At 39.6% G+C, this 22,922-nt stretch overlaps 1 protein-coding gene across 1 annotated transcript in view; it reads right to left on the minus strand.

The window, feature by feature from the left end:
- LOC134564898 (kelch-like protein 4) overlaps positions 1 to 12,332 on the minus strand; it is a 65,664-nt gene extending 53,332 nt beyond the window's left edge. Inside the window, 2 exon segments of the mRNA XM_063424183.1 lie at positions 10,899 to 11,313; positions 12,305 to 12,332. Coding sequence (XP_063280253.1) covers positions 10,899 to 11,313; positions 12,305 to 12,332 — 443 coding nt within the window.
- Positions 12,333 to 22,922: the final 10,590 nt, after the last annotated feature.

Below are 22,922 nucleotides of genomic sequence, written 5' to 3' on the forward strand. Positions count from 1 at the left end.
TGAATCAGAATAAAACCACAAAATCTAAATAAATGTAGCACATTAAATCAAAAGAAAAACAAAGAAAGGCTAAAAGTGTGTAACTGATATGAAGTGTGGAGGGAATTTCTGCCTTTAGGTGTAGTTTTCCACAAACTGAATGATGAGCTGGAGAGAATCTTTTGTGAGTGACTTTTGTGAGATGGTAAAGAGAGTCATGACCCAGAACCAGCATTATCATCTTTAAATGATCAATATATATCTGTTATAAAAGTGAGAGCACCCCGGTTTTTGTTCAGAGTATATATTTACTCTCTGCTCTGCTCCAAAGGGTGGCCAGAAATGGTGGCATCAGAGCCAGCCTCTCTCCTTTGCCTTTTCACTGAGTACATGACAAAGGCAAAGCTCCTGCTCTACAAAGATGAATGTCTGAAACATGAACCCCAATGGATCAAAACTGAAGGCAATGTTTGAACTAATATTCTCAGTCTGGAATCAGAGCTTTTGATCTGGTGGTCATGGCAGAGAGAGAAAGCACGAGCTCCCACCAAAGACGTGGAACATGACTAAGATAAAATTACTGAGGTTTTTTTGCCTGCATATGTGTGTGTATGTGCATCTCTATTTCTTCACATTCTACAGCATTCTGAAATGGTCTGACATGGAGACAGAGCTTTCCTGAGCATCTGTGCTAAACGAACACTGTAAAAGAGGTTTGTTTCCCTAGCAACTCAAACCATATGTAATAGCTTAAAATAGCTTTTCTCCAACTCCTAGGATTTCTTAGTGGTTTGCTCACAATTTCCATTTAAATCAAGGTATATTTGCCCAGTTCAAAAAGGTTCTTCAATTTCTTAACTTCTATTAGAATGAACAGGGATTGAAAATGCTCATTTCCTGCCAGAATGCCTCCCTTCCTCTTGACTTGTAACTTATCAGGTAAACTGTAGCATGGCAAAGGGTGACAGTGGCTGTCCACTTTCTCAAATGTATTGCCTTTGCTGTTCAAAACATTTTATTGGCAGTATATTGGTCTGTACTCATTGTAATGGGAAGTTCTAGCAGACTTTGATTTCTGTGAGGTGAGTACAATGAGACGATAAACTGTGCAACTATGAAATATAATGAATCAATCATCTTGTACATGAATTCCACTTTGCATTGCAAAGCTGTTTGCACGCAAATGTGGATGTTAGAAAACCCTGCTCAGTTCCTGTTGTGTCCACAGGAAAATGCTCTTTTACATGAGTGAACTGTGATATCAAGAGGCTGGGTGGTTGCTCTGAGGTAATAAAACAAACAGGCAACAAATCTGAGACATAACCCACATATTGATTTTCAGATCCTAGTCATGAAGCTAAAAATTTAGGCTGAGAGCACTTGAATTTGATTAAATCAAATTTTAAGATCCAGGTAAGAAATCTGGATTCTTCTCCCAAGGTTATCAAAATGTGCCCAACAAAACTGAAGGAAGGACCAGGTACCAGACATTGCTTTCTTTTCCACTAAAAATGTTTATTTGGCCTAAATGGGTTTTAGTGGAGAATGTTATGAGGGAAACCTTTTATCCTGTAAAACAGCATGAGAATACAGTGCCCATTTCCTGACAAAACACTTTGAAACTGTATTAATTTAGATGATCTAGAATATATTTAAACCTGAAATGAGGGCATATTCCTTTAAATACTTTTAGTTATCCTCTTGTTCCCTATGAGCAGCAGACAGGTTTTAGTGAAATATCCTGACTTGTCACATAGGATGGAAACAAATACTACAACGAAATGAAGGATGTTTTAAGCTAAGAATTATTGGATGGGCAGAATTTTTGTAAAGAGCCAGGTTCTCTGGTCTTGTTCTAGCTACTTTAATTTGTTTTGAATTGAGTTTTGACTATTAAGCACTTGCTTGGAAAAGGAGGGAAGGAGATGGGCTGGGAGCAGATTTACTGTCACAGCAGAGTGGGAATTTCCAGTGCTGGTGTTTCTGTTGATGGAGTCACTGAGGGGGAATCTGATGTCACAGAGGAATAAATTTGGTTACAACTTTGTTTTAGAGATTATTTTCTTGACGTTTGTATCCTATACTTATCTTCAGCTCTTTCTTTGTATCCTAACAGTACTTCAACTTAATTTTTTAATTCTTTTACCCTCCACACCAGCAGGTGCACAAGTAAGCCACAGTCATATTTAATTGCCTGATATAATCATTCTCTAAATACATTAGAGAATTATTTTATTCTAGCAGAATGAAAGGAGCTAAACCAAACTGGTCTAGTTCAGTTGGGAAAATTTAACTGTTTGATTATAACAAACAAATCCCTTTATTTTTTAAATGTGTAGGATTTTAGTAATTTTCCTCATTACAATATTCCAAAGTCAAGAATTCAGCCACAAACCAAGGGTGAAAATAAATAATTTCCTTCTTTTAGGATCCTGTCTGGCTATAACTTTGAAACCAAGCAAAACCTTCTCCCCCTTTTCCCAGAATGTTTCACCAGCCATCTGATTTCTTGTTGATCTTTCAGTTGCATAATCTCAGTGTGTCTGTAAAAACTGCTCTGCACTGGGCACATGTGTTTAATCATCTCCTAAACTTTTTCTGGAGACATTAAGAAGTGGTTTTAAGAACAGAAATAACTCTTTAAAAAGTCCTTTAACAGCTGTCTTTGCTGAGAGTGAGCTCTGTGGAGTGAAAATGAGAAGATAATTGAATCATAAAGAAATTGTTTTGAAAAGACTGGAATTGTCCTAGATTCTTAAATGACTCTTACATGGTATTTTTCCCCTTGCCTGTAATAATTCATCTTTAAAAGCTAGGCTTGTTAAATGTAGGCCTGTAAAATATGGTGTGTTTTCTAGTAAGTCAGATTATTTCTCATCATAGACTTCTTGGTGGGTAGACAGGGCTAGACTTGAGGACATCCAGAGCCCCTTTTCAGCTTAAATTTTCCTATGATTCTATTTATGTAGCTATGAAAAAAAAAAAAAAAAAAGAATAAACATCCAGTCCTTCCACAAGGTGAATATAAAATTAATTTCAAAACACGATTCTACTCATTCCTTTCATCTTTAATAACTGTTTCAACCCACTTCAATACCCCATATTTTTGTTTTTTCAAGCTCTTCAGAAGATGTCATAATAGAAGGTGAGTCGGAATACATCCCAAGGATGCCTTTGAGACATTTTGATTCTAATTTCTGTACCAAGAGCCCTTGTATGAGGTCACAGCATTTGTTTAGTAAGAACTAATTCATTGGTCACTGTTCAATGCATTTGCACTTGGCCTCAAAAGGCCTGTTCCTCTTTGTGTATTGGCGATTGATGAGAGACGGGAAGACTGATTTGGTGATCTGAATTCCATTTTACTCAGGTTTCCCAAAAGCTTATTTACTATTTCAAACAGGTTAATAATTTCTACTACAATAATCAGGTTAAAAATCACACAGAAAACTCATGCATTTTACAACAATTCTTTGCTTGCAGAAGTTGATTGAATCTTCTCTCTTCCCGTAAGCAGGTGTAATCCCATCTTCTGTAATTTTCACAGTTCTGTTTGTTCTTGCCATGGGATCTTGGTTATCAAACTAGCTATGCTAATCAAGTCTGTTTGACTCTCTGTCTTGTGTATTCCCAGATTTGTGAATTATCAACTGCTGGGAAAAAAAGTGATTTTCCTCTTAGATTTTAATCCTGCATCGGATACCACATACTATAATTTTATAGGTTTTCCACACTTAGCAAACATTAGATATCAAATTTTCTTGGTTACCCCCAGCTACCATATTTCAACCAGTTGTCAGTGAATTTCCATAAAATGCGGTCACTTCTGACTACTCTCAAATCAGCTACAAACATCTTAAACAATCCCGTTTCAAACTAATATTTTGACCTTTAGCTAAAGATCATTGTTGGAAGAAAATTAGTTTTTGCTTGTCCCTAAGGTAACAAGGAAGCATTTTGGTTATCCATTGCAGGCTTGCAGAAAATCATCTTTTTAAAATGTACTGCTGGAATTGATATTAAATTATATCAATAATATCAAATATATAAGCTATAAATGCTAAAGAAACTGAAAAATTATCCACAAGACACATAATTTCTTTTCCTTGTTGCTACTTCTTGCCAAATTATACAGTGTAAAATTCATATAATTATTATTTCTAAGCACTTAGAAATAAAACTTAAGTCAGCAAGAATTTGCCAAGAATAACGTGTCAAAGTAAATTGAAGCGCCTCATTAACAGGTTTTACTAGAAATTATGGAGAACAGAAAAGAAATAGTTGTCATGTGTACCTTGAACATCAGAGTATTATTTTTTAGTGTGTTATATGATATTTTTTAGTGTATTATATCAGATAGTGCTAAGTTCAACCTCAAGGATATCTGGAGTAACCCATTTTGAAACAAGTGTGAAACTGGTTTGAAATCATGCTATTAAATTGTCCATGGTTCACTGACAAATAGGAAGGTAAATCTAACTGGGTTCCTAAGGAACTTAGCACTGAAGTTCCTTTATAACTTCACATAAATTTTCTAAATTACTTGAAAAAATAAAGAGAAATCTTTGATATTATATATTACAATTGGAGATCGTGCCAAGCTGAGAAGAGCTGCAGGTATGGTGGGGTATTTAATCAGAACTGAATGTTAAATCACTAAATCAGGGTTATAAAATCAGAACTGAATACTAGCTCAGCCAGTTGGAGCCATTATCTGATAAACACAAGATAGAATGTATTTGTGCAAAGTACTGGTTTTAGGAACAAATAACTGCAAAAATGTACAGATGGTTTGGGAACAGGTCTCTGGTACAGAGGCAGGAATTTCACGTGAATCACAAGGCAGGGATGAGCAATAGCACCACATTGTTGATAAAAGAAAAACAACTACTGAGGACATTCAAACAGATTTGAGTCAGGATGGCACAGAAGGAATCCAGCTCTCCACTAGAACTGCCAGACTCCAACAGGAACACATCCAGGTCTGGCCACTGAGCTGCAAGTCCAGACAGACCTGCTGGAGACAGGCAGGACAGCAATGAAATATCAGAGCTGTCAGGATAGGAATTCTGAGACAAGACTGCAAGAATTGCAGCTCTTTAGACTTACAGCAATTTTCAAACATGAGCAAAGGGTGTAAAGAAGAAAAGTGTGGCAATAAGAAGAATAAGGAGAACAATATGCTACCTATACTGATGGGGGAAGACCAAGGCACTAATGAGCTTAAATTGTACTGGAGACAAGCAAGAAAGCACCTAAACGTAGTTGGTCCAGCTTTGTCACAGAAGGACTGAAATGCTGTCTGACTGTCTGTCCTGCATTCTTTATCCTGCTTCTAAAATACTTATTTGTTAAACTTAAGATTTTTTGAAAGTTTTTTTCAAAATGCTGAAGGTTCAGTGAAAACAAAACTGGAGTAGTTCTGTTTTAAAAATAAAGGCTGCAGCAATGTGAGATTAGGAATTGTCATTTCTAAACATTACCTTTGGCATCAGAGATTGTTCATGAAACTGAATTTTTATCCAGGACAGGGAAGCAGTGTCATGATGTACCCCCCTGAATGCAGTCCTTTATCACCTTCTCTGCACAGGGCACATCACAGTCCTCCCTTTTACTGCTGCCTTGGGATCCATTCTCAGTTGTTCCTGTGCTCCACTGTTTATTTGGATACCCAGAACTTCACTCGCAGTGCCAAAAGCCCTCTCAATCAGGTTTGACCAGTGGTTTCACAGAATAACTCATACATTCCATTTTCACCTGGAAAATTATCACCTGTTTTCTTTTTCTTTATTTCACACTGAAATGGGAGCCAAGGCTGTCATCTACTACTGCAGCTAAAAGCAGAACTCAAGGGAAAACCTTCAGATAGGAGAAAACCTCTGAAATAGTCATGTACACGTGTGTTTATATGTATGTCAGAGACTGTCGGAGTCTAGAACATCCCTCTGGCCAGCCTGGAGGGTTTTGAGACCGGACAGGGGGTCTGGGATCTGTACATGGGGGTCAGTTAGACCCACACAGGTCCCAGGAGGACACTGCCTCTGATCCCTGTCCATGGGAGTGAACACTCACATGCAGGAAGAATCACAAATCCTAAGAATTTGAAATAAGTAGCGGATAGTTTATTATAGAATATAAATATAGAAATTAGGATTCTTAGCATATGGGGCTGAAGAGACAAGATGGAGGAATTGGGGAGTGGCCCCTGTCTTCCTTGTTCTTGTTCTCGTCCCCCATCTTGTGCTGAGTTGGGTTTTAGAGATTGGTTTAGAGTAGAACTGACATGTTAGTATAGGTAATAGGCATTGGTAAAATTTTGTAAATAAAAAATACGTCTCAGACAGTGGTTGGGTCAAGGGGACTGTACATAAGGTACGGGGCTCTCTGATCCGCCCAGTCTGCCGCGTGTCCTGCTCTGCGGAGACACCTTGCAGAGCTGAGAAAGAACTAAGATAAGGTACCCTGCCAGGAAGGCCTGGCAGAGTTGAAAAAGGACTGAGATAAAGAAGAATAAACAACCTTGGAAATGTGCACCGGCGGACTCAGTTTGTCGTCTCTGCCTCTGGTGTGTAACACTTAGGGCAAAGAGAAGACCGAAAACCTTATTACCTCTGGGAACAGCAACCCAGGGGAAACTCCTAGGGAACAGCAACCTTGGGAGACCCTTATTACCTTGGGGAACACCAACCCCAAGGAGAATCTCAGGAAAACTACAACCCTGAGAAGAGACAGTGAAGAAAATAGTCTGATAGTTATTTCCATGTGTCTGGCAAAACCAAAAAAAGTGATTTTTCAAGTCTTAAGATGAACTATCAAAATAACTGTAGATCAAAACTAGTCACCACAGAAATGGATTGCCTTTGGGAGGATGCACCTCCCAAGTATCTGTTTCCATGTGCATCACTAATGACTGGATTACATCAAAAGATTCTATTAAAATTAATTAGAAATATATTTTGCCTCATGTGGGAAATTAGAAAACATTTGTCCTTAGCAAAACTAGAATCTGTCCTAAACTAGAGTTTGTCAGCAATTTTTCAGCCACCTAATTAGAAAAAAAATGCAGAAGAGAAAGATGATGAATGGATGCTACATTTGCTATTGAAATCTATGTGCCTTTGGGCAACTAGGAAATACTTAACCAGTACACATGGTCTGCAATAGCACACTTGTGGAATCAGAAACCTGGCAGGCATGCAGGAATTGATGTGGTAGTGTGGTTAATGTTAATAAATGTTGAGCACGGTGCTCTCATGGAGAAGTCAATATCTGTGAGTCCAGAACTTATTAAGAGAAGTAATCTAAGTAATTCAATATCAAAACTCTTCTTTTTAGGAGGCTTCAGTGCTTTGTCAGTCTGTGTGCACACATGTGTTCATGGGGTGCGCACAAAATTTCTGTTGACTGTCAAAATCTAACAATCAAATCCTCCCAGTGTGTGCTGATGTCTCTGGATCACCGCCAGACCACTTTCTTTGAAAGAAATAGAAATGCTTCCTTCCCCTGGCAGAGGAGCCTGAACCTCACAAGATTCCAGACAGGATAGATCAGAGATGTCCTGAACAGCTCAAGGGCTCAGCTTCCCCAGCCCTGCCTGCTGAACCAGCAGCCACCCACAGGTTATTTCCCATGGGTTCCTACAGAGCTCACTCTAGCTCCCTCTTTAAGCCAAACCTGAAATCTCTGAAGGTGTTTTCTCTTCTTTGGCATGGCCATATTCCACATATTTAGCTTGCTGATCACCCCAGTAATACCAGAAAATGCTATATTGGGAATACACTCTACCAATAAAATAACTTGGTGGCTATGCAGACTTTAGCTGGTTTCTTTCTTTCACCCATGAAGAGGTCCCAGTCCTCATTCAAGGAGCAGATTGGTGATAATCAGATGAGGTCAGTAAATACAGATTTTCCACTGTTCATCTTTTTTTCCAAACTATAGATGTAACTTGATTAGGATCTTAGAGCAGCAGGTCAAGGCCCATCATTTTAGATGCTCCTAGGAGGCTGTTTGAGCAGGTTCCCTGAGCAGCACTGGATCTGACAGTCCCCAGGATGCTGAGAGGCTTTCCTTACCCTTGTGCCAATAAACCATCTATCTATGGCCCAGAATGTATTGGCTGACCACACATTAACTGGTTATGATTAGGACAAAACTAATGAGTTTTGGTCACTTGAGCCTCATTTATTTTGGCACTTGTCATGGGACATAATTCAGGAGCAAGCACCTGTTTTAGAAGGGTTTCTTTAAGTTTTGCACTATTTAATTTGGGGACAGGAATACCAAAATGGATTGAAGAAAGCAGAAATAAGTGTATTGATGATCGTGCATTCCAAATGGAACTGTTGTTTGGAACTTTATTATTTAACTTTTTTCCTCAATAACCAACCCTTATTTCATCAAAACCCTGGGGTGCTCTCTGTCCATCACTGACAGCACTCAGTCCTGAGGTTTCTAGAGAAAGACAGCTCAAATTTTTCTGAAGAAATTCAGAATATTGTTTTTACATTTCCAAAGTTTTCCACAGGAAGCATTAAACTCCTAGTAGAAACTGCTTTCATGCTCTGCTCAGGGTTGAGGTATTGGCCAGATTCTCTCTCCTTTTCTACTATTTAGCATGTTCATGTGACAGTCAGCTTTAGATCCACCTAAAAATGGGACTTTTCCAGGCAGAGGGAAATCCACTGGTGTAGAGACAGCTGCTCTGAAGGTACAGTGCTTTTGTGGTCTAAAAGGCAAATTTGTCTTTGGTGTCCTCAGGTGTGGATGTGAAATTTGGCTTCAATATCTGCACAGCTCCTGCTGTGCTGGCTTTAGCAGTGTGAGAACAGGGGCTCAGGGGATCCTGCAAACACCTGATTTTTACATATTAATCACCAGCAGAGCCCACTGATTACAATTGATTGGGACTATCTGGAACTTCTAAAGGAAAAGGAGACCTGGAATGATTTAAAGGCATGATTACAAAGATGAGACAGTTTTGAAGAGATGAAAATATATCCAGATATGGATATCTACTTCCTAGATTTAGGTAGATATAGATATAAGGCTGCTTCTCCTTATTTCTTCTCAGTATCTCATTTCTGCCCAGCCAATTAATGTATTAATTAATGTGTGGTGTGTGCTGGATGCTGTAGGGGAAGAGAAGTGTTTTACTCAATGATTTCTGTTGATACATATTTAAGAAATTTGAGCTACGTTGTCCTTCATGGTCAGTTTTATTTTCTTGAAATAAATTTTAATTATAGAGAAACTCATAGTCATGAACCACTTCATAAGCAATCTATTGCCAATTCAGCTTTTTAAGATGTATGTTAAAATTGATTTTAATCTACAACATGCAATGATGGCTTTTACTGAAATCTCTAAAGAAAGCCACTTATTTAACTATAACAATATATGATATATGCAGTTCCAAAGCTATCCTAAAAGCTGCAAGTTTAAACAGCTCAAGAGCAGAACTTAAATTGGAATGGATATGAAGGTACAAAACTTCAGGAAGTCTTAACAGAAACTTTATATATAGCTGGAGAAAATGTCGATCTTATTTTAGAAGGAAGTGGTTTATTAACTCCCAAACTGAACTGATTAGGCTTTTTTTTACCTCCTTCTTCACATGGTGTGGAATCTTATTTGGATAGACAAATGTTCCTTATTTTTCTTCAAATTAAAGCAACTTTCCTTCTAAGGTGTGTCTAAAATCACCTTTTTTCCCTGGAAATTTTTACTATCCTTTGAAATGTTGTACTAAGGGTATGCTGCTTCCCCATTCCAAACCAATGCCCTTGGAAACACAGAACTCTCAGAGTCTTTCCTTGGTGCTTTTATTCTGAAATGATTTTATCTGGTACCTACTGACTACTGGGACTGGTTTCCAAGTGACATTTTGGAATGCAGTTTTTGCTGTTCCATCTGCAGATGTTCCCCCACAGCAGATGCACAACTTGAAAAATAATAACTGCTAAAAATATGCAAGCTGTCAGCTTGGTTTTTACTGAAAAAACTGTAATTTCAAGTAAGATAAATTTGTATTTAAATGCAATATAATACGTTTAAATTATGTCCAAAGACTGATAGCAATCTCATCAAATGGTGCAAATAATCATATCATAAATGCTTGATTTAACTCCAAGGTGGGGAAAGGTGGGGTAAAAATGTTGCTGGATAAGCTAAAAACACTGACATGAGTTTTGAAAAAGAAAACATTAAAAAGTTTATTTAATTAAGTGGTATTAGTATTGCATTCTTTGTTATTTGCAATTTTAAAATAGCTCTTCATTTGTGCTTACACCTTTAAGATCTCATAGCTGTAATGTTTTTTCGCCTGACCTTGCAGAAAATATTTGTCTTAACATACTAAATAAGCTGTGAAAGTACTGGGATTGCAAACTAATCTTTAAAAAAAGCAAAGAATGATGCTTCCTTTCCACTTATTTCAAGATTGATTTTACTTGCCAGGAAGACAGTAAAAGAAAATCAGTGAGAAATTTGAGAGATCAATGGCAACCACAGAGCCCGTGCACCTCCAGCAGTTCCCATTTGTCAAAGTTGCACCCATTGATAAAAGAATGAGGACAGGATGTCAGGAGGCTCCTTTTTTCATTGCACTCACACATAATAAATCAAGAGAAGAAATTGATAGGCTGTGAATGTTGATAGAGCAAATTTGAAAAACTGGCAGATTTTATGCATATGGAAAAGTTAAGGAAAGATGTACATTAAGCAAAGATCAAAATTTCATGACAATGTTTCTATTAATTTTTCTGATGCAGAAGTGTTACTTCTCATCTGAATGTGGGTGTGCACATATATAAAGTGAGATTAATGCAGTAAGGAACTATGGCTAAAAACAAAGACAGTTTTAGGGAATAACTTGGAAACAAGTCAGGCTTTCCAAGTGCAGACTTTAAAACTCCTACCTCTCTGCAGATTCATCTGCGTTTTGTTCTGTGATCATTTGCAGCTCCTGTGTGGTTTTACTTGAATCTTCTTTAGCAGAGTTTCCCTCTGTGCTGGCTTTGGGGATATCCTCACTAGACCGCAGCTGCTCGATGAGGTTCTGCTGGTGCCAGGTGTGGATGGATCGGTGTTGCACTGGCATTGGCCCTGGCACGGGGGCCAGGATGTTGTGGTGGACAGGGCTGCTGTTCTTCTTCAGCCCAATTCTGTCCCGAGAGTGGCTCTTCAACCTATTCTGCACCAGAGTACCTCTGTGTTCATATCCTTCCTGCTGATGGCAGACCCCGGAGCCTGTGGAGCCCTGCGAGGGGTGGCAGAACCTTCTCCAGCAGAGCTTCAGGATCTGCTTCACATCAAACTCTTTCTTTCCAGAGACTGACTTTTTTTTTTTTTCAGAGGGGAAAAAAACCCCGCAAAAAACCAAAAAGACAAAAGCCTATTCTTTTAGGAAGGAAATGGATTCTTTATCTCTTCTGTTTCAACTCCTTAAGGAAAGACAACAACACAACAAATAGTGGTAGCTCTCTCCTGGTTAATGCACTGCGAGATCTTTCTCGCAGCTGATGCTGAGCTGCTGTTAATTATATAGATGGGAATCCATACTGACAGGATGATGTCAGACCTTAAACAAGTAAATCAGCTTAGCACAGGAAAGCAGCAACCATAACATTCCCCAGCTGCCAGGCTTACACACTCCCAGCTCTATAGCACGGCTCCCAATATATAACTCAGCCTCACATGATCCTCAGGGAGCCTGAGTTCCAACTTAAGATGCAGGGAAGCATGCACAAATAAAGTGACAAGACTTTCTATCTATCTCACGGCGCTCTCCATCAAGGTCCAACCCAGGTGTTGCAATCCTTCCCTTGCCCAATTCATTAGCATATACCCACGTTGTTTCCCCTAATTCCCCTCTCATGCTTTGCCCTCATTGGGTAATCACCCTGACCCCGACCCCTTCTGCTTTCTGTGTGCATAAAAGCCCTCCACACGTGGGCAATAGCGTCTTGGATTCCACCATGCATTGAATAAACCACCTCTGTTCAACCCCCAAGACCTGTGCTGCTGTTCCATCTGTCCCTGTGCTGAAAGCATCGATAATTGGGACTGCAGAGCTCGTAAGGGGGTATGTCGCACCCCGTTCAGTGCGGCCTCACCTGAAGCACCCCTGGGGTACGGAGGTACCCCGGGGAAATGCTTCACCTGCTAATTAGCAATGATGTGTTTCACAGGAGATTTAGAGAGGATGCTTCCAGGCGGATTTTTGGTGGCGATTCTCGTAGCTCACGTGTTTCCTTAAGGGTCTGCATTTGTTTGTCTTGCTATGCAAAATTTCTACAAATGGCCTCAGAGTGGTAGCACTTACCTAAAAGAGAGGCAGCGTTTAAATGCATGGTGCAGGACTGGCTGTGCTTTCACCTACAGATGAATTTCTCAATATAACTGCAGGGCTAGGAGAAGAGAGGCAGGGAGCTCAGGAAAATCGGAGATGTGCTCCCTGAATGACTGGATCTGTGGAAAACAGTTTCCTAGCTAAGTGCCTGTGTAAACAGCCTTTCTCATCCTGCTCTTGATTTCTCACAGACACTGAAACACTCGTGGGGTTTTTTTGAAAACACCTTTCTTTTCTTACTTTTGATAGTGTGCACTGTAACATGTTTTCAGCAAATTTAATAGGGGAGATGTTTTCATTCCCATCCCTTGGTTACCAGGCAGGGCTGTGAGAACTGTTCCCAGTGTAGTTTGAAATAATGTACACAGAATGTTTTCATGTGCAAATTGAAAAGAAATGAATGGACTGGATTTTTTATGTTATTTTCTCCCAGGTTGGCTACTGATGGTCTATCCCACTGTAAGCAGTGTGCAGAAATAGAAAAAAGCTGTAACACAAAGTCAGTAGAACATGATTCAGAGAGGATCCCTCTCTAACACACCTCTCCTCTTAGACCTTCTGACATTAATTTCCTTTTTCTCTGTCCTTTCTGTGAATTTTCTTCTTTTTTTTTTAACCTAAATTCTATGATGGGACATTGAACCTTCAAATAAAATCTGCTTTTTATTCTTTTGGACTGCATATAATACAAGCAAGGAAATGTGATGTAGAGTTTAAAAAAAAAAAACAAAAGAAGAAAAAGCAAAATGAGAGGATAGGACTAAGGAATTGCCAGTTTTTGTGCTGTGCTCTTCTGCCCCTGTCTTATTCACGGTACTCAAGCAAAGGTATGCAGCATCATGGACTGGATGCATGTGAGAGAAATTACAGGATGAGTGAAGAACTCATCAAAATAATTGAAAGATATTTTCCTATCTCGATCCATAGAGGGAAAGACTTTGTAAAAAAGAAAACCTGTGTGAAAGGCTTGGCCATAAAAGGCAGAAAGGAAGAAGCTGAGGGAAGATTTGACAGACGTAGCCAATGCATATTTCTTGCTATGGAGAACATTGAGGCTGAGCTGTTGCAATTAAATGTACATTAACAAGATTTTGAGATGTTCTAGGAGTAGAGAGAAGTTAGAAAACTCAACTTCTAATAAGTCACATTAAGAAGAAGCTGTATAAAGGCCTGTTCGTGCATTTAATAAGTGGGTTCAATTCAAGTTTGTTGAGGATATGAGCTAATAAAGAAGCTGCTGCCAAACTTCAGGGTTATTAAAAGATTTGTAGACAGGGAGTGGATCACTGAAAAGGCTGGGCATTGAGCAAGAAAGATTATTGTATATCCAGAAGTCAGTTTCAGATGTTTTCACACTTTAATGATGACCTTTTACAGCAGTCTATAACTTTCTGGAGACCCTAGTGTTTCAGGCATTTTTTTCTTGTATTACAAGTATATAATATTCAATATAATGTTTCTTGACTTCTCAGTTTCAGCCTGCACACCTAAGGATGTTTTTCTTTTCAATTTCCCACAAGTAATGAGACTTAGTGGTATCTCTATATATTCCTGAGGATTGCCTACATGGCAATTTGACATCTGTTTTTAGGGAGGGAGTCTCTATATACCAAGTTAGTGAAAAAATTTATGATGAAATCTTGTAGAGGTGGACAGAGAACACGGTTTCTTGATATTCTTTAATTAGGTCATTGAGCTATCTCAGCAGCTCTGTCAGCTCCTCTTAGCAACAGCTCCGATACATTTAATCCATATTTTTCCACCATGTCACAAAGCTTCTGTCGGTTTTCTTCCCTTAAATCTCTTTTGCAGAAGTCATCCTTTGTTCTGAGATATCATCAAAAGCAAATTCCTTGCATTTTCCCGGGGAATGTACATGCAGCAAGTCTGCTTGTGAATTACTCCTGTTCCTGCTAACTCAGTACATGTTTTAGCAGATATAATGAATCTAGCTAAAATTAAAATAGTCAAAGTGGACATCTTGCTCAGAAAGTCAGCTTCAGTCAGCACAGAATATGTTTCAGGTGGGGCAGAGGGAGATTATTTTTACATTATTTTTTACAGAGCTTGTTAGTGTTCTGGCTAAAATTTCAATGTGATATACCAGGTCAACAGAAGTGATTTGATAACCCAACATTTCAGGCCTGAAATTATTGGAAGTGTGGCATATATATGTATAACCCGGAGCAGCTTTATGCCATGTACCTGCTTTTCACCATTTACATTTATCTTCTGGTGAGAAAATTAGTTCTCTTGAACCTGAATGCAGAGTGTTTATTTCTGGGTGATTTCTTTCTGAATCTCTCACATACTTTTAGGTGTATCTCTGGGTTCAAACTTCTAAATGAGAAAAGAGATAAGATATAAGATTTTTCTGTTATTGCTATCCCTAATTTAAGGCCTTTGGTCTCATTTACATGAATAACCACATAATAGCATTTTTTCCCCTCATGGCTGGAAATCTCAATTGAACAGGATTTTCTAGGACTACAGCAAGTCCAGCTAGGGCCACCAAGAGGGTCAGGAAGCTGGAGCATATATGATGGATGAGGGGAGGCAGCTGCAAAAGGATTTGTTCAACCTTATGAAAATAGTCTCAGGGGCATTTTCTTGCTGCCTGTAGGTACCTGACGGGAGAGCAGAGAGACAACAGAATCAGGCTGCTCCAGAGCAGTCACGGACACCACTGGGGAAAGCAGGCACATGTTGGGCCATGGGAAAAGCTGAGCAGAGGTAAGAAAAACTTTCTACCTGTGAGGGTGATCAGGGAGGTGGCAGGAGGCTGCCAAGAGTGGCTGTGGCATCTCCTTCCTCAGGGAAAGTGAGATCCACTGAGGGTGGGGAGGCCCTGGCACAGGGTGCCCAGAGAAGCTGTGTCTGCTCCTGGATCCCTGGAAGTGTCCAAGGATGGAAACTGGGGCTTGGAGCAGCCTGGGACAGTGGAAGGTGTCCCTGCCTGTGGCGGTGTGTGAAATTTAGTTTATTAAGTTTGTTATATGTTCCTTTGTTCCCTCCTCATCCACATGTACCCCTGAGGCAAGTGACGTAACTGTCAGTTTTCTGTCCGTCAGAAAGCCCGTGAGTTTTGTATTTCTCCCTCTCCCCTGGTTGGCAAAAATTGAACATTGCACCTATCTAACGGTCCCTAGAATTCCTCTATTGGTTGTTTTGCCTTTACCCCTCCCTGACACCATCTGTATAAAAGTGTACGCAGAACCGCCCTCGGGGCAGTTGCGAGAGCAGACGCAGGCACGTGATATCGCGCTTGCCGCACAATAAACGCTGCTACCTCACTGCCTCCCATCCTGCCTCTGCTTCGTCACTTTGAGACCGCTGCCAAAGATCTCTCGAAACAAAGAACCTACAGGAATCAGTATCGTCGCACGGCGCACGAACTGATCCTTGTCCCGTGTCGCGGTGCCTGGGCTGGCTGTGCGTGGAGATGCTGAGGTCTCGAAACACAGCACCGTGACACCTGCCCATGGCAGGGGTGGCACTGGATGAGCTTTAAGGTCCCTCCAACCCAAACCAGTGTGGGATTCTGTGATCCCAAGTGGAATTGGTCCTGTGTCACTGCTCTAACTGGGCTTGCTTTGAGTAGGAGATCAGACTGGATGAGCTCCAGAAGTCCCTCCTGAGCTGTTCTTCTGTGACTGTGTGACATGCCAGGGGCTCTTTGATATCTTTATCTCATGGCTGTGGTAGAGCCAAGTAAAATTCCTGTGGTTGTCAGCTGTGAAGAACAAATACATCTCCAGAAATCTCCCCCGTAGTCCAGCAGCAAAGCATCACTGCTGCAGGGGTGGAGCATGGCCAGCTGCTCATCTCGGGAGGCTTGCCAGGACTGAGGAAAAAGAAGTCTTTATCCACAAAAAACCCTCCATCCCATTCAATGCATACAAGATTTGGGGAAAGGTCTTTACTCCCATTAGGAAAACACATTAAATTTCATTCCCAGGAAACTTGGAATGATTTGAAAAGCTTTGTATAAACATGTTGAACTTGCAGATAATTTGAATATGTTTTAAGAGTCTAAACAGTTTTTTGTAATCATTTAAAGATTACGTGTTTAAATACCTGATGCACTTCCTGATTTAGCAAATTATAAAAGTACTTTGGTCATAATCTACCTATGAAAAGAAATTGATCATTTTGCCCCAAATCATGTTTTCAATAGGCTTCAAAAATTACTTTTAGCTACAGCTGTCTCCCAAGTTCACCTGCCACCAAAACACCTAACAGAAAGGAGTTTTGTAATACATTTCAAAATGTCTGAATTTTTCAGTTAATAACTCAGTAGTTTCTTTAAAAATTGAAGCAAGTGGATTATATCCATGCAGTTATGTAAAGTTTATTTTCTTCTCAATAGAGACACATAAAATTATTATTTTTTCTTCTTTTTTCCCTGAGCCTGGTAGTACAGTGCATGCATGGAAAGCCTGTTAGAAAAATCTCTCTCTGTTCCAATAAACCTAGAAAAGAATAATAAAAAGAAGAATCATCCACCTTTCTTGTAAAATAATCCCAGAAAAATACCACTTGTGGAGTCTGAAGCCAGTAGTATTGCAAGGACTAGGTTAGCAGCAAGAGCTGATAAAGTAGTTCTTTGCTGGATATGAGACAGACCATAAAAAAAATTGAATTTTTTATTAAAGTCAAGGATAGCTTTGGAGCAGAGTTCTTCGATGCCAGGTAACTGAGTCAAATAGGGAAAAATCTACATAGGCTGAATGAGACAACCAAAAAGCAAGATAAGCACAAAAACTGAAGAATGTTTTTTCATATTTTTGAAGACATTTTTTGTGTTATGATAGTACACTATTTAGAAAGTCAAGTTAGTTACTCGTATCAGTATCGTTTACAGAGTTTGCATTGGGGGGAACATCATAATAAGATCTACATGTGCACAGATTGTTTATAAATAAATGAAGCCAAATTTAAAAACTGTTCCCTCTGTGCCCAAACTGTGTTCCTCATGGTCTGCACTTTGTGTACTCAGCCTGTGCACTTCCACTGTAGATCAGGCCAGATACAGAGAACAAGAAGTTGAATATTTTTATTATCATGTTTTGAAAAATAATGCAAAATAGAACTCCCATTAGTCCATACTTTGTGCAAGAGATAGGCCAGGAAACATCTGCACAGCACAGCAGCAGCATTGCAGGAGTCAGAGTTAAGAGGAAAGGAATGGGACAAAACCCAAACCAAATAGCTATATTTAAAATCTGCAGGAAAGCTCCACTTTCTTTTCAAAAAAACCCTTTGAATGCTGCAGGAACAAATCAGTTTAAGACAATCAGTGACTTCCCATGCTCCCCGCTAAAGGAGGCAGGAGAGATGATCCACTTAAGGGAAGGTGTTGACACATTAAAAAGCAATTGCTTCCTCAACTGGGAACTATCCTACAGATTGCAACCCACCTACAAAGCTCTGTGCCAAAATTGGAAAAAAAATCACAGCATTCCCACAAGATCCAAGGAAAAAGAATGTGAGACATGAGCCTGGTATAAGTAAGTCTGATTAAGATCTTGATAAACAGTGGCAATGTTGTCACCCTCAAAACGAAACCAGAATATTGGAGTGAATTAAGAAACAGTAAATGTCTGGAAGGGTCTCCCATGGATAAGGGCTTGAAAGTGATGCCACTAATACAGCAAAAATAAAACTCAAACTCATGACTTGAAACACCTGTCACAGGTCAAGAACAAGATACAAAAGAATGGGAAAAATGTGGGTTGATACAGGTAGCAATGCATCTGTGTAACAAGCCATTTTGATGCACCAGCCAAACTGTTAGTGAGAAATCTTATCAAGCCACCTGCAGTCTTGTTTTCAGGGTTCTCAGGAATCACATCAAAGTTACTGGGAAAATAACAGGATTAAAATAAGAACAGAGAGCCTGAGAAACTGTCCACAAAGAATGTAAACCCTAGATACAGAAGGCGCGACGTGATGATGGACATTTGACCAATTACATGTCCTGAAAGAGATGAACCTGCCTCTTGAGCAAGCAACTTAGCCAACCAAGAGATGTGTGCCCACATGGGCTGGAGACTTAGAATCTATAATTGGAATTGTATTGTAAACAATAAACGGCTTTTGGTGAAATCATATTGGTTTGTCTATTCGGTTGCCCTTATCCCCCTGCAGATGCAAAGATGTATAAAGAATTATTTGTACTGATTTTTATTTCTGTGAACTCTCTTCAGTTTGTCAACATCTTTCTCGTGCTGATGGGGCAGGGTTGTGCAATCCTGGCAGTATTTATGTGTGTCAAGTTAAAGGTGACTGCTGCTTACCTAGTAACCACTAGTAAATTCCTAGTAACTACCATTAAGTAGCAGAATTGTAGCTACAACTTGCTTTTATTGCATGAAACAGATGGATCAAACAAGCATATGATGGTTTATATTCCACAAACAGAAAAGGATCATGGTAGTCAGGTTTTTGCAGAAAATACTTGAATTTTCTGCTCACTCTGTGGTAGCAATAACCCCTATTTAACCCCCAATTATTACTGTTGGATATGAAGGAGTATGGAAAGGAACTGACATACCCTCAACAGAGCCCAGTATGTTGATTTGACACGTGTCAGTATAGCTCTGTATCACTTGCCATCTGAAAGCCTTGGCGGAACAAGGACTTATGCCCAAGGTCAGTGTTCTCTGAGAATTTTTTTTAATGTGACTCTTGTTTTTTGTCTCTTACAAAGTAATAAATGAGACCTTTAATTGCAGGAGAGGGGAATCCTGGAGACAGCCGTATTTCTGTGCACTGTAGAATGTATTGGTTCTTAGGAGTATTTAGGTTTTAATCCCACAAATGTGTTCTGAGGCCCATGAAAGGTGCTGTATGTTAGTAAAGCCCCTTAAAATATGTAGTCCTGCATCTTTCCTGAACCCTTGACTTCAGGGGTTGGAGAGTTCTTGGATTATTCCTGGGAAAATCAGCAACCTGGGGGAGGTGTGGGAGAGGTCTGAGACAATTTTGTCTTTCTCCTTAATGGCTTCTCTGACTTGCAGTGCACACTTTGATTGGAATACAGACACACACCCAAGCTCCCATCAGCTGTTTTTTTTTGTCTCTGCAAGGGTGCAAAGAGGAATTCTGGAACAGCAGCTGCTTTGCCTTTATATCAACAAGGGAACAGTGCCATTTTTTACAAGGCTCTTACTGCTGGGGTTTGGTAGCATAATAATCCATCAACCTTTTCCCTGCCTTCAGTTTCCCTCCCAGTTGTCATCACTTTTCCTACAAATTTCCCAGAGGTTTATCTCTCCTTTGTGATTCCATAAGCATGCAGGGGACAGAATAATTTTTAAAATCATATTCAAAAGCATCATAGTTAAAGCTCATCTGAAAAAGTGCCGTGAACCAATATCCTTGTCAGCAACCTGTCTCCAGCATCCTGACACCATTCCTTTGTTCATGTCGCCTGTAAAAGCACACAATAACTCAATTTTTACTTTGACAAAAAGCCATACAGATACTACAGATACACATCACAATATTATTGTTGTTCAGCCTGGCTCTAGCTGCTGTTAGCTGCCAAAACACCTTGAGGCTGCACATTCACTGGCCTGGAATATAATAATACAAAACTACATTTAAAACACTCAAGTCTTATCCTTCTCATGAAAAAAAAAAAAAAAATCTTTGGTTCTTTCATGTTTGCAATTTTTAGCGTAGAAAGACTCAGCTTTTCTATTTTGGTGTGTAAGGAATTTTTAGTAAGTGTTTTCATATTTTCTGGGGTAAGAAATAGATGTACGTGTAAGTATTGTACCATAAGATGAAATCTGGGAATTGATAGGAAAATATATTTTATCTTCATATCTATTCATTAATAATAAAAAATGTACTGAACAACATAGTGATTATATTTGCAAGTGATAAATTTCAGGGAGAGAGGGATGGCATGAAACCTCTGGAAAACACAGATTACTGAATCTAACATACAATATTCTGAGACAAAGACTATGAATGACAGATTCCCAAAGGTCCAGATATACACAGCCTGCTGAAGTGAAACAGAAGTACAGAAATCAACACATTAAATCTGACTATTTAGCATAAAATGACTGAAGGACACGGCAGAGATCATGTGACAACCACAGGCCCAGGGCAAGATATTAACTCTTTCCTTGCACAGATGAAACTTCAAAGCCCTAACTCTCTCTGAGTGAGAGGAAATGGACAGAGTGAATGTAGAGAAGACACGGAATGAGACAGAAGTCAGTAAAGAGAAAGACGAATTGAGAAGAAGGGATGGAGGAGTAGTCATTTTAGGCTGTACTTCTCTTATGAGCTATGGTAATGAACTGCAATATATTAGTATATCCCTTTAAACCATGGAAAAAATATGCATTTTGGGGAGATGATTATTCAGATTTGTGGATTTGAGCAATGGTATCTGTGATGGACTGAGTGAATATTGAATTAGTAGCTGTGATCCTGTGATCCCATGAGATGTTTGAACAGAGAGATAAGAAGCCCTCGGCACCACTGAAGAAGTGAGAAGACATCTCTATTCCCTGCGATGAAGAATCCTTTGCCTTTGGAGTTGCTTATCTTTTAAAATGATACCCCAAAGCATCCATGACCCATGAAGCAACTGTAGGAAAGGCTGTGTGATATGGGAAGGACTTCACAAAAGCAGGTTCCCGGACGGCTGTTTTTGTGGTAGTTAAAACCCACAAGAGAACTGTTCTAGGTTGTCAGTGGGTAAAATTCCATGGTAAACTAAGAGAGACTCCTCTCTCAAAGAACTGATGAAAACTTATTTTAAATGGTGAAACTGACTGAAAATCACAGTGTTGGAGGTTAGATTTGCCTCTTTTTTTTCACTTACAGAATTTTTTCGCATAAGTTTCCAAGAAAACCTTAATGACAGTACTTAATCAGAACAAAAGGGAGTAGTTGAAGGACATGGCAGCACAAGGCTACACCTATTGTTTTTGTCTCTGGGAGTGTCCCTCAGAGGGGAGAGATAACGCGAGCTTTGGGAAAGGTAAAAAGAGCTGGGGGAGGGGGTCTCACTCTTGCTCTCAGCATCGAGGAAGACAGTCAAGCTGCCCCTCGCTGCAGGAAGAGTTCACGGCCATCACTTTGCCTCTGCCTCGTCCTGGGAAATCTACCGTCATCTGCTCGTGTACCCAGGAATCCTGAGCTTGTTTTCTCCAGCCCTCCCCCCACCACCGCTGCTTCTTCGGAGCTTTGAGGCTTTCCTGCTACTCTGTAGCCCTGCACTGCCCAGCCCTGCCGGGACACCCCCTGCCATTCCAGCTACCAGCGCAGAGCTCCTTATCTCATCCACCAGCCTGGGACTTTCCACCTTTCCAGCTCAGCCTCTTGGAGTCCTGCAGGGGCACAGAGATCAAACTGCCCCGGGCTTTTTTTTTGTGAAAGAAAGCCCTCAAGGTTCTTGGTTCTGTTTATTATTAATGCTGTAGTTGTTGTATGTGTGTTGGTTTTGTCATATATACTAGTAAATAACTGTTATTACTATCCCCATACCTCTGTCAGAAAGCCCCTTTAATCTTCTAAATTATAATAACTCGGAGGGAGGGGATTCAAATTCTCCATCTCCAGGGAGGTCCTGCCCCCTTCCTAGCAGATACCTGTCTTTCAAACCAAGACACACAGGTTTTGTCTCTTTATGTTTGTGGGAAAGTGAATAGTTTGTTGGGGAGGAGGAGTGTTTTGAAAGTTTCATTTTGATTCTCATTTTCTTCTTTTAGTGTGTGTTAATAAATCTATCTTTGTACCCTTTAAGTTTGGGCCTGCTTTGCTTTTCTCCTGATCCTATCTCACAGCAGAGTTCTGGTAGATACTCAAACCACTACACTAAATTTGGCAAACAGAATTTGGCTAATGTGAAACCATTACAATGATCCATTTCCCTGAAAAAGAGAACTTTTGTACGAACAGACCCACTTTCTTAAACTCCAAACTAAACTCCCTTTTTTTTTTTTCTGTGCTTGGTTGTGCTGTCAATCCTATAAAGAATTCAGTGCTGAATTCCATAGCATGACTAAAGCCTTTCCTTACTTTATTTTGTTTTAGCTTGAGGCTTTAATATTATTATTAGAATTTTATTATTTTTTTCTCTCTCTTCCCAATCTTCCTCAAAACCAGTTTTGCTAATTTTCCTATATTATTTACCCCAAAGCTGAAGGCACAGTTCCTACCTTTTTAATTTAGCAGTGGGATATGAACACAGCCAGGAGGAAATTCCTGTGTTGCATTATGTAATCCATAAACTTCCACTGATAACCTATCTAATACAAATACTGCCATTTTGAATTTGGAATTCCCTGATTTGCTTGTTTTTAAAGCAAAGAAACATAATTTAAAAACTTAAAATAAAAAACAAAAAAAACTTATTCAGGAAATTATATGATCCACCAGTAGAGTCATTAAGTTTGTTCAATTCTTCAGTCCTATCAAAAACCTGTTAGGTTCCAGTGGGTTCTCCCCAACACATAAATCTTGCCAGGCATCTCTTTCCTAATTACATGGCACAGACTTTCAGCTTGCAGATGTTGTATAGTAAATTAAATTGTCAGAAATACCCAGTTTCAAGTGATTT

Source organism: Prinia subflava, assembly GCF_021018805.1.
Source record: "Prinia subflava isolate CZ2003 ecotype Zambia chromosome W unlocalized genomic scaffold, Cam_Psub_1.2 scaffold_22_NEW, whole genome shotgun sequence".
Lineage (NCBI taxonomy): Eukaryota > Metazoa > Chordata > Aves > Passeriformes > Cisticolidae > Prinia > Prinia subflava.